The sequence below is a fragment of the Lynx canadensis genome, chromosome A2, assembly GCF_007474595.2.
Source record: "Lynx canadensis isolate LIC74 chromosome A2, mLynCan4.pri.v2, whole genome shotgun sequence".
Taxonomy (NCBI): Eukaryota; Metazoa; Chordata; class Mammalia; order Carnivora; family Felidae; genus Lynx; species Lynx canadensis.
In genome coordinates this window covers 21329719-21344272 of record NC_044304.2, presented here as the reverse complement: position 1 = coordinate 21344272, position 14554 = coordinate 21329719, and the positions used below count along the sequence as shown (strand labels likewise).

The window sequence follows — 14554 nt, the reverse complement described above, 5'->3', positions numbered from 1 at the left end:
ACTTCATTCAGCGTCACGTCCTCCGGTTCATTCATGTTGTCATATGTGCCATATTTTTAAGGCTGAATAATACTCCAGTGTATGTATGTATACACCTCATTTTGTTTATCTGTTCATCCGTTTATGGACACTTGAGTTGCTTCCATCTTTTGACTATTGTGAATATTACTGCTATGAACATTTGTGTACAACTATCTGTTTGAGTCCTTGCTTTCAATTCTTTGGGGTATATATCCAGAAGTGGAATGGCTAGGTCACAGGGTGATTGTATTTTTAATTGTTTGAGGAACCACCGTATAGTTTTCCACAGCAGCTGCACCATTTTACATCCGCAGACCAGCAATGCACAAAGATTCCAATTTCTCACATCCTTGGCAACACTTACTTTCTGCTTTTTTGGGATAATAGTCATTCTAGTGGGTATGAGGTGGTATCTCATTGTGATTTTGATTTGCACTTCCCTAATGATGTTGAACATGTTTTCATGTCTTCCCATTTTTTTTTAAGAAATAAAGCCTAATAGAGTTTAAGCCTCTTTTGTACTTCTCTTCCTGTTTTCTCCTCTCCATCTCCCAAAGGTAGTTGATGTATATCCTTCCCACCTTTGTTTCTATACTCTTATTAATATGCATGCATTTATAAACATTTATACTGCAAAGTTTGCTTTGAAGCCTAAACTGTATCTTGTGCTTTTCATTCTGTACTTGCTGTTTTTATTTGATGTGGGGTTTTTTTTTGTTTTTTTTTTTTTGTTTTTTTTTTTTAATTTTTTTTTTCAACGTTTATTTATTTTTGGGACAGAGAGAGACAGCATGAACGGGGGAGGGGCAGAGAGAGAGGGAGACACAGAATCGGAAACAGGCTCCAGGCTCCGAGCCGTCAGCCCAGAGCCTGACGCGGGGCTCGAACTCACGGACCGTGAGATCGTGACCTGGCTGAAGTCGGACGCCCAACCGACTGCGCCACCCAGGCGCCCCTGTTTTTTTTTTTTTTTTTTTGAGATTTATCTGTGTCAATACTGGTTCATTCATTTCAGCTGCGATACAGTACTACTCCATTGTGGAATTGCCATAATTTATCTCTTCTTCTGTCTGTTGCTGTCACAGACAGTGCTGTGGTGAGCATCCTTGTACTTGCCTCCTACGCATGGACTCCCCTAGGGTGTACTCATTCAGCAGCTGTCTGTTGTGAACCTGCTAGTGCCCCTCATTGTTTTGAGCAGTGAGGATACGTCAGTAAACAAAATCCTGCTCTTAAAGAGTTTATTATGTAAATTGGAATTAGTGGAGTTTGGAATATTTGAATCTTTGCTCACTCAACAAAAATTTATTGAGTCTGCTGTGACAGATACAGGAGTGACCAAAATGAAGTCTTGTCTTGGTAGCGTTTGTTTTCTAATGGGGAGGATACAAAGGTGTATGGCATACTGGCAAGTACTTCTGAATGCCTGTAAGATAATGGAAGCACAGTCTGGGGTGTCTGCTTTAGAGAAGTAGTGATGGGAGGCCTTTCTGGAAACAGGACGTTTGAGGAGAGGCTTGAATGTAATGAAGCGGTGAATGACACTGGGGAAGGGGTCTTTGAGGAAATCAATGAGGAAAGAGCATGTTTAGAGAAGAATAGTAAGAATCCCAGGGTCACTTGAGTGCAGTGAGCACACAAGAGGCTGGTTGGGGATGAAGTGGCAGGGAAGGCAGCCAGGGCTCACACCAGATTGGGCCTTCACAGTCTTCCAAAGAGTTTAGATTTCGTTGTAATTTTGATTAAAAGGTGAAAGGATATAGTGATTAGGTCTTGGGCTAGAGAGAGAGCAATAGAAATGGTGGGAAGTGATTTGATTTGGAGTGTATTTTAAAGGTGGTACCTACAGAGTTTTCTGATGATTTTGATGTATCTGTAGATGTGAAAGAGAAGTTGGAAAAAAAAGGATAACCCCACATTTTTGGATTGAGCCAAAATATGGACTGGTGGTATCTTTTATGCAATTGGAGAGTACTAAGGAGGATTCAGGTTGAAAATTTAAGTTTGAAATGCCTATTAAGGCACCCGGGTGGCTCAGTCAGTTGAGCGTCCGACTTCGGCTCAGGTCACGATCTCACAGCTCCTGAGGCCAAGCCCCACGTCAGACTGTGTGCTGACAGCTTGGAGCCCGGAGCCTGCTTCAGATTCTGTCTTGGCCTCTCTCTGCCCCTCCCCTGCTCGTGCATTGTCTCTCTCTCTCTCTCAAATATAAATAAACATTTAAAGAATTAAAAAAAAAAAAAAGGAAATGCCTATTAAGTATCTCAGGTAGTTGGCATTAGATACCAAATTATACTCCAAAGTGATTATAATAGTTATACTCTCACCAGCTTTTATATGGCCCATCTGGGTGGATCCCTCCCTGATGGAGCCCAGCAGGAGACAGCATGTCACCCTTCCATGTTGTTGAGATTCATTGATCATCAGTACACAAAGGGAACCTGCCATTTACAATGAACATGTGAGGGGTGCTTGGGTGGCTCAGTCGGTTGAGCGTCAGACTCCAGCTCAGGTCATGATCTCACGGTTCGTGAGTTTGAGCCCCACGTTGGGCTCTGTGCTGACAGCTCAGAGTCTGGAACCTGCTTGGGATTCTGTGTCTCCCTCTCTCTCTGCCCCTCCCCTGCTCACACTCTATGTGTCTGTCTCTCAAAAACAAACATTAAAAAAATTTTTTAAAAACCTGAACGTCTGATTATTTTGTGTGTAAAATCAAATCGGTTAATTTGATGTGAAGTAAATTGTGTAAGTTAGTGTTACTAAGTTTATGTTTTTACAGTCTTGAGTTTTCTTTTGTTCCGATTTTAATTCCAGATGCTGGATCTGGTGTGGAAGAAGTGGAGTTAAGCTGGGAAGATTACCTAGAAGAGACAGGGTCCGCTGCAGTACCCTACGGATCTTTTAAACATGTAAGCACTACCTGTATTTGTTTTACTGACTGCACCTTGTTCCTTTGACTCACGGTACCATCATTAGAGGGTTTAGAGTTATTTTAAGTTGGGACACTTGAAAGGATTTGGGTGCTTTTTCCTTTTTTCCTCCTCTTGCCACCCTCATTTTAAAAACTGGACATATTTTATTTTATTATTTTAAAGTAACCTCTACATCCAACTTGGGGCTCGAACTGACAACTCTGAGATCAAGAGTCACACTGATCAGAGTGCTCTACTGACCAAACCAGCCAGGTGCCCCTGGACATACTTTAAAGTCTTTTTTTGGTTTTGTTTATTTTCTATCACTCAGTGCAACACTTGTCTTTTTCACTCGTCATGAGTATTCCTTTTTTTTTTTTTTTGTCAATAAAACCCCTCATAAATTGAAGAAAATGGTTTATTTTCTTACACTGTGTGTTATGACTGTTGGTTTGCACATTGAAAGCAAGTTCAGTAATGTCATTGCTTTCTCTCACGTTGAGCAGAAACGTAAGTAATATCATCAGTGGGTTATATTCGTGGCTGGGGCAGTATAGTTTTATGTCTTAATAGCTCAATTTAATGCTTAATCCATTGACCACATACTTGCCCTATATGATGCCTTTAGAATGGAAGAAAACAGTCCAAGTTTTATTAATAATTTATATTCAGAACTAGTTTTTGAGTCTTTTCACTTACATTCCCTCTTAAAACACAGAATTATTGATCTGTTGATTTCACGTTTCTCTTAGTCTGTTCAGGCTGCCATAGACTGGGTGGCTTGAACAACAGAAGTTTATTGTCTCACAGTTCTGGAGACTAGAAGTCTGAGATCAGGCTGCCAGCAGGGTTAGGCTCTGGTGAGGGCTCTCTTCCTGGTTTGCTGACAGCCTGGTCACTGTGTCCTCACATGGCAGAGAGTGAGAGAGCAGACTCTCCTTGAATCAGGGCTCCACTCTTAGGGCCTCATTTACCCTTTACTACCTCCATAAGGGTGCTCATGGATTGGAAGAATAAATATTGTCAAAATGTCAATACTACCCAAAGCTATCTACACATTCAATGCAATCCCAATCAAAATTGCACCAGCATTCTTCTCGAAACTAGAACAAGCAAACCTAAAATTCATATGGAACCACAAAAGGCCCCATATAGCCAAAGGAATTTTGAAGAAGAAGACCAAAGCAGGAGGCATCACAATCCCAGACTTTAGCCTCTACTACAAAGCTGTAATCATCAAGACAGCATGGTATTGGCACAAAAACAGACACATAGACCAATGGAATAGAATAGAAACCCCAGAACTAGACCCACAAACGTATGGCCAACTCATCTTTGACAAAGCAGGAAAGAACATCCAATGGAAAAAAGACAGTCTCTTTAACAAATGGTGCTGGGAGAACTGGACAGCAACATGCAGAAGATTGAAACTAGACCACTTTCTCACACCATTCACAAAAATAAACTCAAAATGGATAAAGGACCTGAATGTGAGACAGGAAACCATCAAAACCCTAGAGGAGAAAGCAGGAAAAGACTACCTCCGTAAGGGTGCTGTCTTTTTTTTTTTTTTTCTTGTTTTATTTATTTATTTTTTAAATTTACATCCAAATTAGTTAGCATCTAGTGCAACAATGATTTCAGGAGTAGATTCCTTAGTGCCCCTTACCCATTTAGCCCATCCCCCCTCCCACAACCCCTCCAGCAACCCTCAGTTTGTTCTCCATATTTATGAGTCTCTTATGTTTTGTCCCCCTCCCTGTTTTTATATTAGTTTTGTTTCCCTTCCCTTATGTTCATCTGTTTTGTCTCTTAAAGTCCTCAGATGAGTGAAGTCATATGATTTTTGTCTTTCTCTGACTAATTTCACTCAGCATAATACCCTCCAGTTCCATTCACATAGTTGCAAATGGCAAGATTTCATTCTTTTTGATTGCCGAGTAATACTCCATTGTGTGTGTATACACACACACACATACACCACCTCTTCTTTATCCATTCATCCATCGATGAACATTTGGGCTCTTTCCATACTTTGGCTATTGTTGATAGTGCTGCTATAAACATGGGGGTGTATGTGTCCCTTCGAAATAGCACACCTGTATCCTGTGGGTAAATACCTAGTAGTGGTCGTAGGGTAGTTCTATTTTTAGTTTTTTGAGGAACTTCCATACTGTTTTCCAGAGTGGCTGTACCAGCTTGCATTGCCACCAACAATGCAAAAGAGGTCCTCTTTCTCCACATCCTCGCCAACATCTGTTGTTGCCTGAGTTGTTAATGTTAGCCATTCTGACAGGTGTAAGGTTTTGATTTGTATTTCCCTGATGATGAGTGATGTGGAGCATTTTTTCATGTGTCCATTTGGCCATCTGGATGTCTTCTTTGGAGAAGTGTCTATTCATGTCTTTTGCCCATTTCTTCGCTGGATTATTTTTTTGGGGGTGTTGAGTTTGATAAGTTCTTTATAGATTTTGGATACTAACCCTTTATGTGATATGTCATTTGCAAATGTCTTCTCCCATTCTGTTGGTTGCCTTTTAGTTTTGCTGATTTTTTCCTTCGCTGTGCAGAAGCTTTTTATTTTTATGAGGTCCCAATAGGTCATTTTTGCTTTTGTTTCCCTTGCCTCTGGAGACGTGTTGAATAAGAGGTTGCTGCAGCCAAGATCAAAGAGGTTTTTGCCTGCTTTCTCCTCGAGGATTTTGATGGCTTCCTGTCTTACATTGAGGTCTTTCATCCATTTTGAGTTTATTTTTGTGTATGGTGTAAGAAAGTGGTCCAGGTTCATTTTTCTTCATGTTCCTGTCCAGTTTTCCCAGCACCACTTGCTGAACAGACTGTCTTTATTCCATTGGATATTCTTTCCTGCTTTGTCAAAGATTAGTTGGCCATACCTTTGTGGGTTCCATTTCTGGGTTCTCTATTCTGTTCCATTGATCTGAGTGTCTGTTTTTGTGCCAGTACCATACTGTCTTGATGATTACAGCTTTGTAGTATAGCTTGAAGTCAGGGATTGTGATGCCTCCTGCTTTGGTTGTCTTTTTCAAGATCAGTGAAAATGATAACACCACAACGCAAAACCTCTGGGATGCAGCAAAGGCAGTCATAAGAGGAAAGTACATAGCAATCCAGGCCTTCCTAAAGAAGGAAGAAAGATCTCAGATACACAACCTAACCTTACGCCTTAAGGAGCTGGAAAAAGAACAGCAAATAAAACCCAAAACCAGCAGAATACAGGAAATAATAAGGATTAGAGCAGAAATTAATGCTATCAAAATCAAAAAAACAGTAGAACAGATTAATGAAACCAAAAGCTAGTTCTTTGAAAGAATTAACAAAATTGATGAACCACTAGCCAGTTTGATCAAAAAGAAAAAGGAAAGGACCCAAGTAAATAAAATCAAGAATGAAAGAGGAGAGATCACAACCAACACAGCAGAAATAAAAACAGTAATAAGAGAATATTATGAGCAATTATATGCCAATAAAGTGGGCAATCTGGGAGAAATGAACAAATTCTTAGAAACATATACACTACCAAAACTGAAACAGGAAGAAATAGAAAATTTGAACAGTAAGGAAATCGACGATAACTAGTAAGGAAATCGAATTAGTAATCAAAAATCTGCCAAAAAACAAGAGTCCAGGGCCAGATGGCTTTCCAGGGGAATTCTACCAAACATTTAAGGAGGAGTTAACACCTATTCTCTTGAAGCTGTTCCAAAAAATAGAAATGGAAGGAAAACTTCCAAACTCTTTCTATGAAGCCAACATTACCTTGATTCCAAAACCAGACGGAGACCCCACTAAAAAGGAGAACTAAGACCAATTTCCCTGATGAACATGGTTGCAAAAATCCTCAACAGGGTGCTGTCTTAAAATACAGTCACATTGGGAGTTAGGATTTGAACATATGAATTTTGGGGGACACACAGTTTAGTCCATAGCAGTGTTCAGCAGGGCATAGTTCCTTTGTTCTAGGATTTAGGAAGACACAAATGCTCACTGAGAATTGTCTGATTTTGTGAGGTTAAACTGTATTGTAGGTGTTGTATATGCCAAAGAGTCTTGCTATTTTCAGTTTGTGTAAAAACTCAGTCATAATAGTTGCCCTATTTTTAGTTCACTTATGCCTTTCTTAAATTGAAGTAGTGAGAACTACATATTTTAAGTAAGGATTTAATTTTATATTACATTGACTAATCTTTTATAATTGCTTTTGGTATTTTTTTTAACAAGGGAAGTGTATTCATGATCATGTAATACCTTTGAGTTATTGTTTTTAATGTTATTACTAATCTGATAGGTATTTATACATACTTATTATTTTATTTATACTAAAATGAAAATGGGGGATAAATTTCCTGAGCAAAATTCTGGATCTAAAAAATGTCATTTTAACATTTTAAAAAAAGTTTATTCATTTATTTTGAGAGAAAGAGAGCAAATGGGGAAGGGGCAGAGAGACAGAGGGAGAGACAGAGAATCCCAAGCAGGCTCTGTACCATCAGTGCAGAACCTGACGCAGGGCTCGACCGTGAGATCATGACCTGAGCCAAAGTCACATGCTTAATGGACTGAGGCACCCAGGTGGCCCTAAAAAAGTCATTCATTCATTCATTCATTCATTCATGTTTATTTTTGAGAGAGAGAGACAGAGTGCGAGCAGGGGAGAGGCAGAGTGAGAGGGAGACACAGAATCCGGAGCAGGCTCCAGGCTCCGAGCTGTCAGCACAGAGCCCGACACGGGGCTCGAATGTTATGACCTGAGCCAAAGTTAGACACTTAACCAACTGAGCCACCCAAGCACCCCAAAAAATGTCATTTTAAAGAAACAGGTTCCACCTCTCTTTGAATGTTAAAGCAACAAGGAGCATGAAAAATAGATGTATACTCTCTGATCATCAAATGTAGAAAATATTTGTAAGCTTGAATCAGTATATGGTGAAAGACTGCCACGTGTGGTAAAAACCAAGCACAGGTATAGGAAGATGCCGAGAAGGAGTGCCTGTGGCTAGCTGATCACAGCCAAAGCTGCTGGAACTCAGATTTCCAGGACTTGTGAGCCACTGGCAAGTTTTATAGTACGCAATTTGGAATGAAGGAGGTGGGGAAGGTGGGGCTGAAGAAGAAATTAGAAGTAAACCACATTTGCAAGGATGACAATTCTAAGATAGTAAAACAGTTTTCCTCATCTGGTGAAGGAAACAGCACAAACTATGGGAAAGACACTAAGCTTTACCTGAATCTTCTGGAACAAAAGCTTTAAGCTTCTAGGGGAAGGAATGCAAACCTTTTAACTGCCTCCCCCCGCCCCCCCCCCCACCTCCCCACCGGGTACAGGTGAAGATTCTTTGCAGCCTGGGGAAAGAACAGAAGAAATAAAAGCCCTCTATCCTGGAGAGGGGTAGGAATACATGCTAGAGCATTAAAGGTCCCCTACAGTTGGGAGAGGAGTAAGATCACTGAGAAGTTTGCACTCCCAACACCCAGGACACAGAACCTGAGACTGAGGCTGAATCTCAGAGAGTGTCCCTTCCTGCTTGTCTTCAATGACCAAGTTAGAAAATGTTGGGCAACAGAGGTCTGTTTGTAGGAGAGGGCAAGAGTGTGGAGATAGATGGTCTTTGAGATGTAGTCACAAAGAGAGGGCCTAAATCTCAGGGTGGAGCAGCAAGTATTGAGGGGAGAAAGCCCTCTGGCAAATGAGCCTATACCCTCAGTAGAAAATGCTAATGTAGTTTGGAGCCTCTGGTGTACTGTGAAAACCAAACAACAAAACCCAAACCCAATTGCACTCCTCACTGTATTGATTTAACCTTCTCCCTCAAATTTAAGGCCTAAAAAGAAACACCCCCATGTCCAGGCATAAATACTGTCTGCTCAACCTCAGTTATTCTGTACAGGATGTCTGGCTTTCAGTGAAAAATTATGGGACACACGAAGAACCAAGAGAAAAACAGCAAACTGTCAACAGACAAAGCATTCCACAGAACCAGACTTATAAGGCCCAGATACTGGAACTATCAGAGAATTTTAAATAACTATGAGTAATAGCTTAAAGGCTGTAGCAGAACAGGTGGACAACATGTGTGAACAAAAAAGGAAATCAGGGGCGCCTGGGTGTCTCAGTTAGTTAAGCATCTGACTCTTGATTTCAGCTCAGGTCAGGATCTCATGGTTCATGGGACCGAGCCCTGCATCATACTCTGTACTGAGAGCACAGGGCTTGCTTGGGATTCTCTCTCTCCCTCTCTCTCTACCCCTCTGCGAGTCATGCACTCTCTCTCTCTCTCTGAAAATAAGTAAATAAACTGTAAAAAAAAAAAAAAAAAAAAAAACAAAAACAAAAAAAAAAAACTAGCAATCGACACTATTAGACACAGTGAAGTGGAAATTATAGAAATGAAAAACATGGTAATAAGAGATGTCAAATGCCTTTGACAAGCTCATTGGTCATCCTCAAACAGATGAGGAAAGAGTATACTTGAAGATAAGTCAATATAAATTTCCCAAACTGAAATGCAAAGAGGAAAAGAGTGGGGAAAAAAACAGACCAGGACATCCAAGAGCTATGGACAGTATAAAAAAAGTCTAATGCATGTGCAATTGGAATCTCAGGAGAAAGGAGAGAAAGTGAGGAAGATACCTTTGAAGAGCATAATTCACCATAGTAGCAGAATAAAGGAGAAAAAATACACTATCACCTCAATATAAAGAGAAAAATTATTGGTAAAATTCCATACCCAGTCATGACAAAAACTCTTAGCAAACTGTAGATGAGAAAATTAAATCTTTAATTTGCTAAAGGATATCTATAAAAAATCTACAGCAAACTTTGTTAATGGTAATATGATGCATACTTTGTTTTACATATGCAACAAGATAAAAATGTTGGCTAACATGACTTCTGTTTGCTAGTGTATTGGAGGTTCTGGCTAATACAGTAAGGTAAGCAAAACAACTAAAATGTATAAGGATTAGGAAGAAAGGAAAAATGTCACTATATACAGATGAATAAAATACTTTACAGATATAGGATTAATGAGTAACTTTAATAAGATTATTAGATACAGGGTAGCATGAAAAATTATTATATTTCTGTATACTAGCAACAAAGAAAAGTGGGACTGAAAGATGTAATTTACAATACCATAAACACATCAAATGACTAATAAATGTAACAAAAATTTGCAAAGTAACTTCAAACCATTATTGATGTAAGTTAAAATAAAGGAATATGCCTTGTTTATGTAATGGAAGACTCACTATTGTAAAGATGACAGTTCTCCCAATAATAAATAAATCTATAGTAGATCTATAGATTTACTGCAACCCATGTCAAATACCAAAAGAAAATTCAGATAGGAATTGACGGTCTGATTCTAAAGTTCATGTGGAAATGCGAAGGAGCCAGGATAACCAGATGCAGCTAAGGAATAAGGCAAAACAAGAAGACTTGCTGTACTAGGTAGTGAACTGAATTATAGCACTGCTGTACGACTCAAAGGAAAAACAAAAAGTCAGAAGCAGATCCACTTTTGTGGGGACACTTGACTTATAACAAAGGTGGCAGTTTCCAGTGGTGAGGAAAGGTCAATTGTGTATGCATCTTCAAACAAATAAAACCTGACTCCTACCTAATACCATACATGGAGAATAATTCAAAGTGGATATTAGTTCTAAATATGAAAGGCTTATGGAAAATACATCTTTATGACTTCTAAGGATAGGGAAATTTTGTTTAAAAATACAGAAAACGCTAACTTTTTATTTTTCAACGTTTATTTATTTTTGGGACAGAGAGAGACAGAGCATGAACGGGCGAGGGGCAGAGAGAGAGGGAGACACAGAATCGGAAACAGGCTCCAGGCTCTGAGCCATCAGCCCAGAGCCCGACGCGGGGCTCGAACTCACGGACCGCGAGATCGTGACCTGGCTGAAGTCGGACGCTTAACCGACTGCGCCACCCAGGCGCCCCAGAAAACGCTAACTTTTTAAAGAAAAAACATTGATAAATCAGAGTACATTAAAATTAAGAACTTCTGTTCATCAATCAGAACCATAAAGAAATTGAGGTAATGTTTGCAACACAAGTAACTGACAAAGAACTGATATCCAAAATGCAGACTTGACCAAAAATAGGCAAGAATCTTAGCCATTTCCCAAAAGAAGAAGAGTAAATGGCTAAAAAATATAAAGGTTTCCATCTTCATTAATAACGAAAAAGTCCAAATTAAAATCACAGTGAGAGGGGTGCACAGGTAGCTCCATCGGTCCCACTCTGGATATTGGCTGAGATCCTGGTCTCACAATTGGTGAGATTGAGCCCTGGGTTGGGCCCTGCACTGACAGCAAGGAGCCTGCTTAGGATTCTCTCTCCTCTCTCCCTGCTCTCTCACTCTCTCTCTCAAAATGAATAAATAAACATTAAAAAATAAAATAAAATCACAATGAGATACATAACACACCTTCCAAAATGGTTAAAATGAAAAGGACTGAAAATACACAAACTTTGCCTAGAGTGTTGCAGCAAAAGGATTTTTTTATACTACTGGGAAAGTAAACTGGTGCAGCCACTTTGGAAATGGTTTGACCATATCTGTTATAGCATTCCATGTATGTTTGCCCCAGAGACACAAAGATATTCTGTTTATAGTCTTACAAAGCTGCAAACTTCTCACAGTGCCTACTGTTTGTAGCATTAGAATGGATACATTGTGGCATATTTGTATAATGGAATACTATACAGGGGTGGAAAGAAATAGACTGTTAAATGTAACATGAGCGAATCTATAAGCAGTGTTGGGCTGGAGAAAAGCACACACAGGACAACATTCATACTGCATAATTCTAATACAGTGAGGAGTACAACAGGGCAGTTGATGGGAAGGGCAGGGGGTTTTGTACAGGACGTAGGACTTTCCCTCCCTGGCTGTCTTTCCAGGACTCCCCTCAACTGCCCAGTGTTTGTGATTGCTGGGTTGCATTTATTTGTCAGGTCTTCAGAGTCTCCTCCGGTGCTTAAGAGTTCCTCATTCCTTCTTTGTCTCTCATGGCCTAGACATTTTGAAGAGCGTATAATGTATCAGTTATCTTGTGGAATATTCCTCAATTTGGGTAATTCATGATTAGCTTGAGCTTATGCAGATTTGGGAAGAATTTCATAGAACGATACTGTGCTTTTCTCGTTGTATGACATCAAGGGTGTATGATTTTGATGTTTTAGAACTGGTAATGTTAACTTTGATCAGTTAGTTAAGGTGGTGTCTGCCGTAGTTCTTCACTGTGATGTTACTGTTTTCCCCTTTATAATTGGTAAGAATCTTATAGCAGAACCTTTGAGATTCTGTGAATATCATAGTCATTTTTGCACTGATGCATCATGATTCTTGCCTGCAGTGTTTATTTCTTTGTTTTTTCTAATGGTGATTTTCTGTTTCTATCATTTTTTTCTATATTAATTGGTCTTCTATTCTAAGGATCTGTCCCGTCTTCTCTGTTAATTATTTTTTACACTATGGACTCATGGATATTATTTAAATCTATGGGTTATAATCCATTAGTCTGATTATTTACTTTATTGCTCAAATTATTCCTAATGTGACCATTGGGGGATCCTTCTGGTTGGCTCCCATGTCCTTTACAAATGCCCTCATCATTTTTGAAGAATTTCTTTACTTTCTGGTATCACAAGATATTCTAGGCTCTTCCTATGTTTTCTGTACCCCAAATTGGTATCACTTATTTCTCCATGGAGCCCTTGTTCTTTTCATTGGAGGATGGCATTTATAAATCAAGATTTGTACGCTGAATTTGCTTATTGCTAATGAATATCATTACTTCCAGTCCCTGTCAGTTCACAGAGGTAGGAGATGTATTTGCACACACATACATACACATCTGTACTATTTTCTGTCATTGTGACCTCGTTCTGATACTGCTGATTCCAGTCCAACACGAGTTTCATTCTATTCTCCCCTTTCCTTGTTTGTACTTCTTTCTCCCACAGTGAGAAACCTGGCTCTCATTTCTCACAATATATGTACATACTTTAATCTTAGTATACACATGAAGTAGTTCCAGAATTGCTCACCCATGCCTTTGTGATCATATAATTTATCATTTAAATCAGGACACTTTGAGAGAGAACGGGCCGCTGTTAATTATCATTCAAGGAAAACAGGTATAAACATAGACTATTTGAGGGAAACTGGGAGGTATGGGTCTCTACATATGGTACATGTTATACTAATTTATTATCATTATAGCTTATTTTGTCTTTCCCCTTTTCTAGCGTCATAAATCTTTTTGGAATGATCTAGAAATCACTCTTGAAAACATAATGTGTTGAAGGCTATTAAAATAGTGAACATTTAGTGATTTATGTACTTAATAGAAAACATTTTCTGTAATCATAGTAGACTGCTTTTGTGAAAATATTGAGTTCTATTAAAATTCCTTTGGAGTCGGCTAGAACAGAGCGGCATTGCTGTTCCTTGTTTTGTTTGGATCACTCCTGTGAGGTAGCATTGGAATTTCTCAGGTTTCCCTTGAGAAGGTTTTATTGCGTTCAGTGCTTCAGAATTGTAAGTCTTAAAAAAGGCTGTCGGAGGGGCGCCTGGGTTAGCTCAGTGGGGTCAGCGGCCAACTCTTGATTTTGGCTCAGGTCATGATCTCACAGTTCGTGGGATCGAGCCCCGCATCTGGATCCATGCTGTCAGTGAGGAAGGAGCCTGCTTAGGATTCTTTCTCTATCTCCCTCTCTCTGCCGCTCCCCACCCTCGAAATAAATAAACTTAAAAGAAAAGAATGGCAAAAGAAATACTCATTTGAGATACTTATTTGGTGGTTAATAAAATTTCCCTGTTCAGGTGGACACACGCTTGCAAAATGGCTTTGCTCCTGGGATGAAGCTGGAGGTGGCTGTGAAAACAGACCCTGAAACCTACTGGGTTGCCACCATCATCACCACCTGTGAGCAGTTGCTGCTGCTCCGCTACGATGGCTATGGCGAGGACCGGAGGGCGGACTTCTGGTGTGACATCAGGAAGGCCGGCCTCTACCCCATTGGGTGGTGTAAGCAGAACAAGAAGACCCTTGAAGCCCCGGAAGGTAATAAAATACATGTTATCAAGACATGATATGGTATGGCCGTGGCTACACCCTTGAGGTTTTCATTCTCCATGCACATAGCTTTCTCTAACTTTTTTGGGTTAGCATTTTGAATGAAAATATTTATAAGGAATAAGGCACATTTCCCTATTTTTAAAAATTATTTTCTGGGCTTCATAAAGCCTTGGGTTTTTATGGTACTCATTGGGAGCATCAGTTGCTTATCATCTTGTAAGACCGTGAGGCTCTCTGAGTTTGGGACTTGTAGGTCTGTTTGTCTTTAAGTACGTTGGGCCAGATTGCTATGCTATTGATGCTCGATATCTTCTGAGTTTATTGTCCTCTCTCTTCTCAGCCCTAGGTTATATCTGGGACCTATGAACTCTTAAAATGAGTCTTAACTTAACTTAAAATGAGGAACTGAAGTTCCTCTCCAGGAAAGAGCCTTACTGGGAGTAGAATCCAAATTGAGCAGGAGGAGGAGGGTCATGTAAAGGTGGAGAAAG

The 14554-nt window shown here is 39.7% G+C and overlaps 1 protein-coding gene across 4 annotated transcripts in view; it reads left to right on the top strand.

Annotated features, from left to right (window-relative positions):
* The window catches only part of SFMBT1 (Scm like with four mbt domains 1), a 131292-nt gene that overhangs the window by 77809 nt on the left and 38929 nt on the right, over positions 1 to 14554 (top strand). For all 4 annotated transcript variants that reach the window (XM_032592293.1, XM_032592294.1, XM_032592292.1 and 1 more), the window contains 2 exons: positions 2836 to 2930; positions 13808 to 14048. In XM_032592293.1, coding sequence (XP_032448184.1) covers positions 2836 to 2930; positions 13808 to 14048 — 336 coding nt within the window. The remainder of the gene's footprint in view (positions 1 to 2835; positions 2931 to 13807; positions 14049 to 14554) is intronic.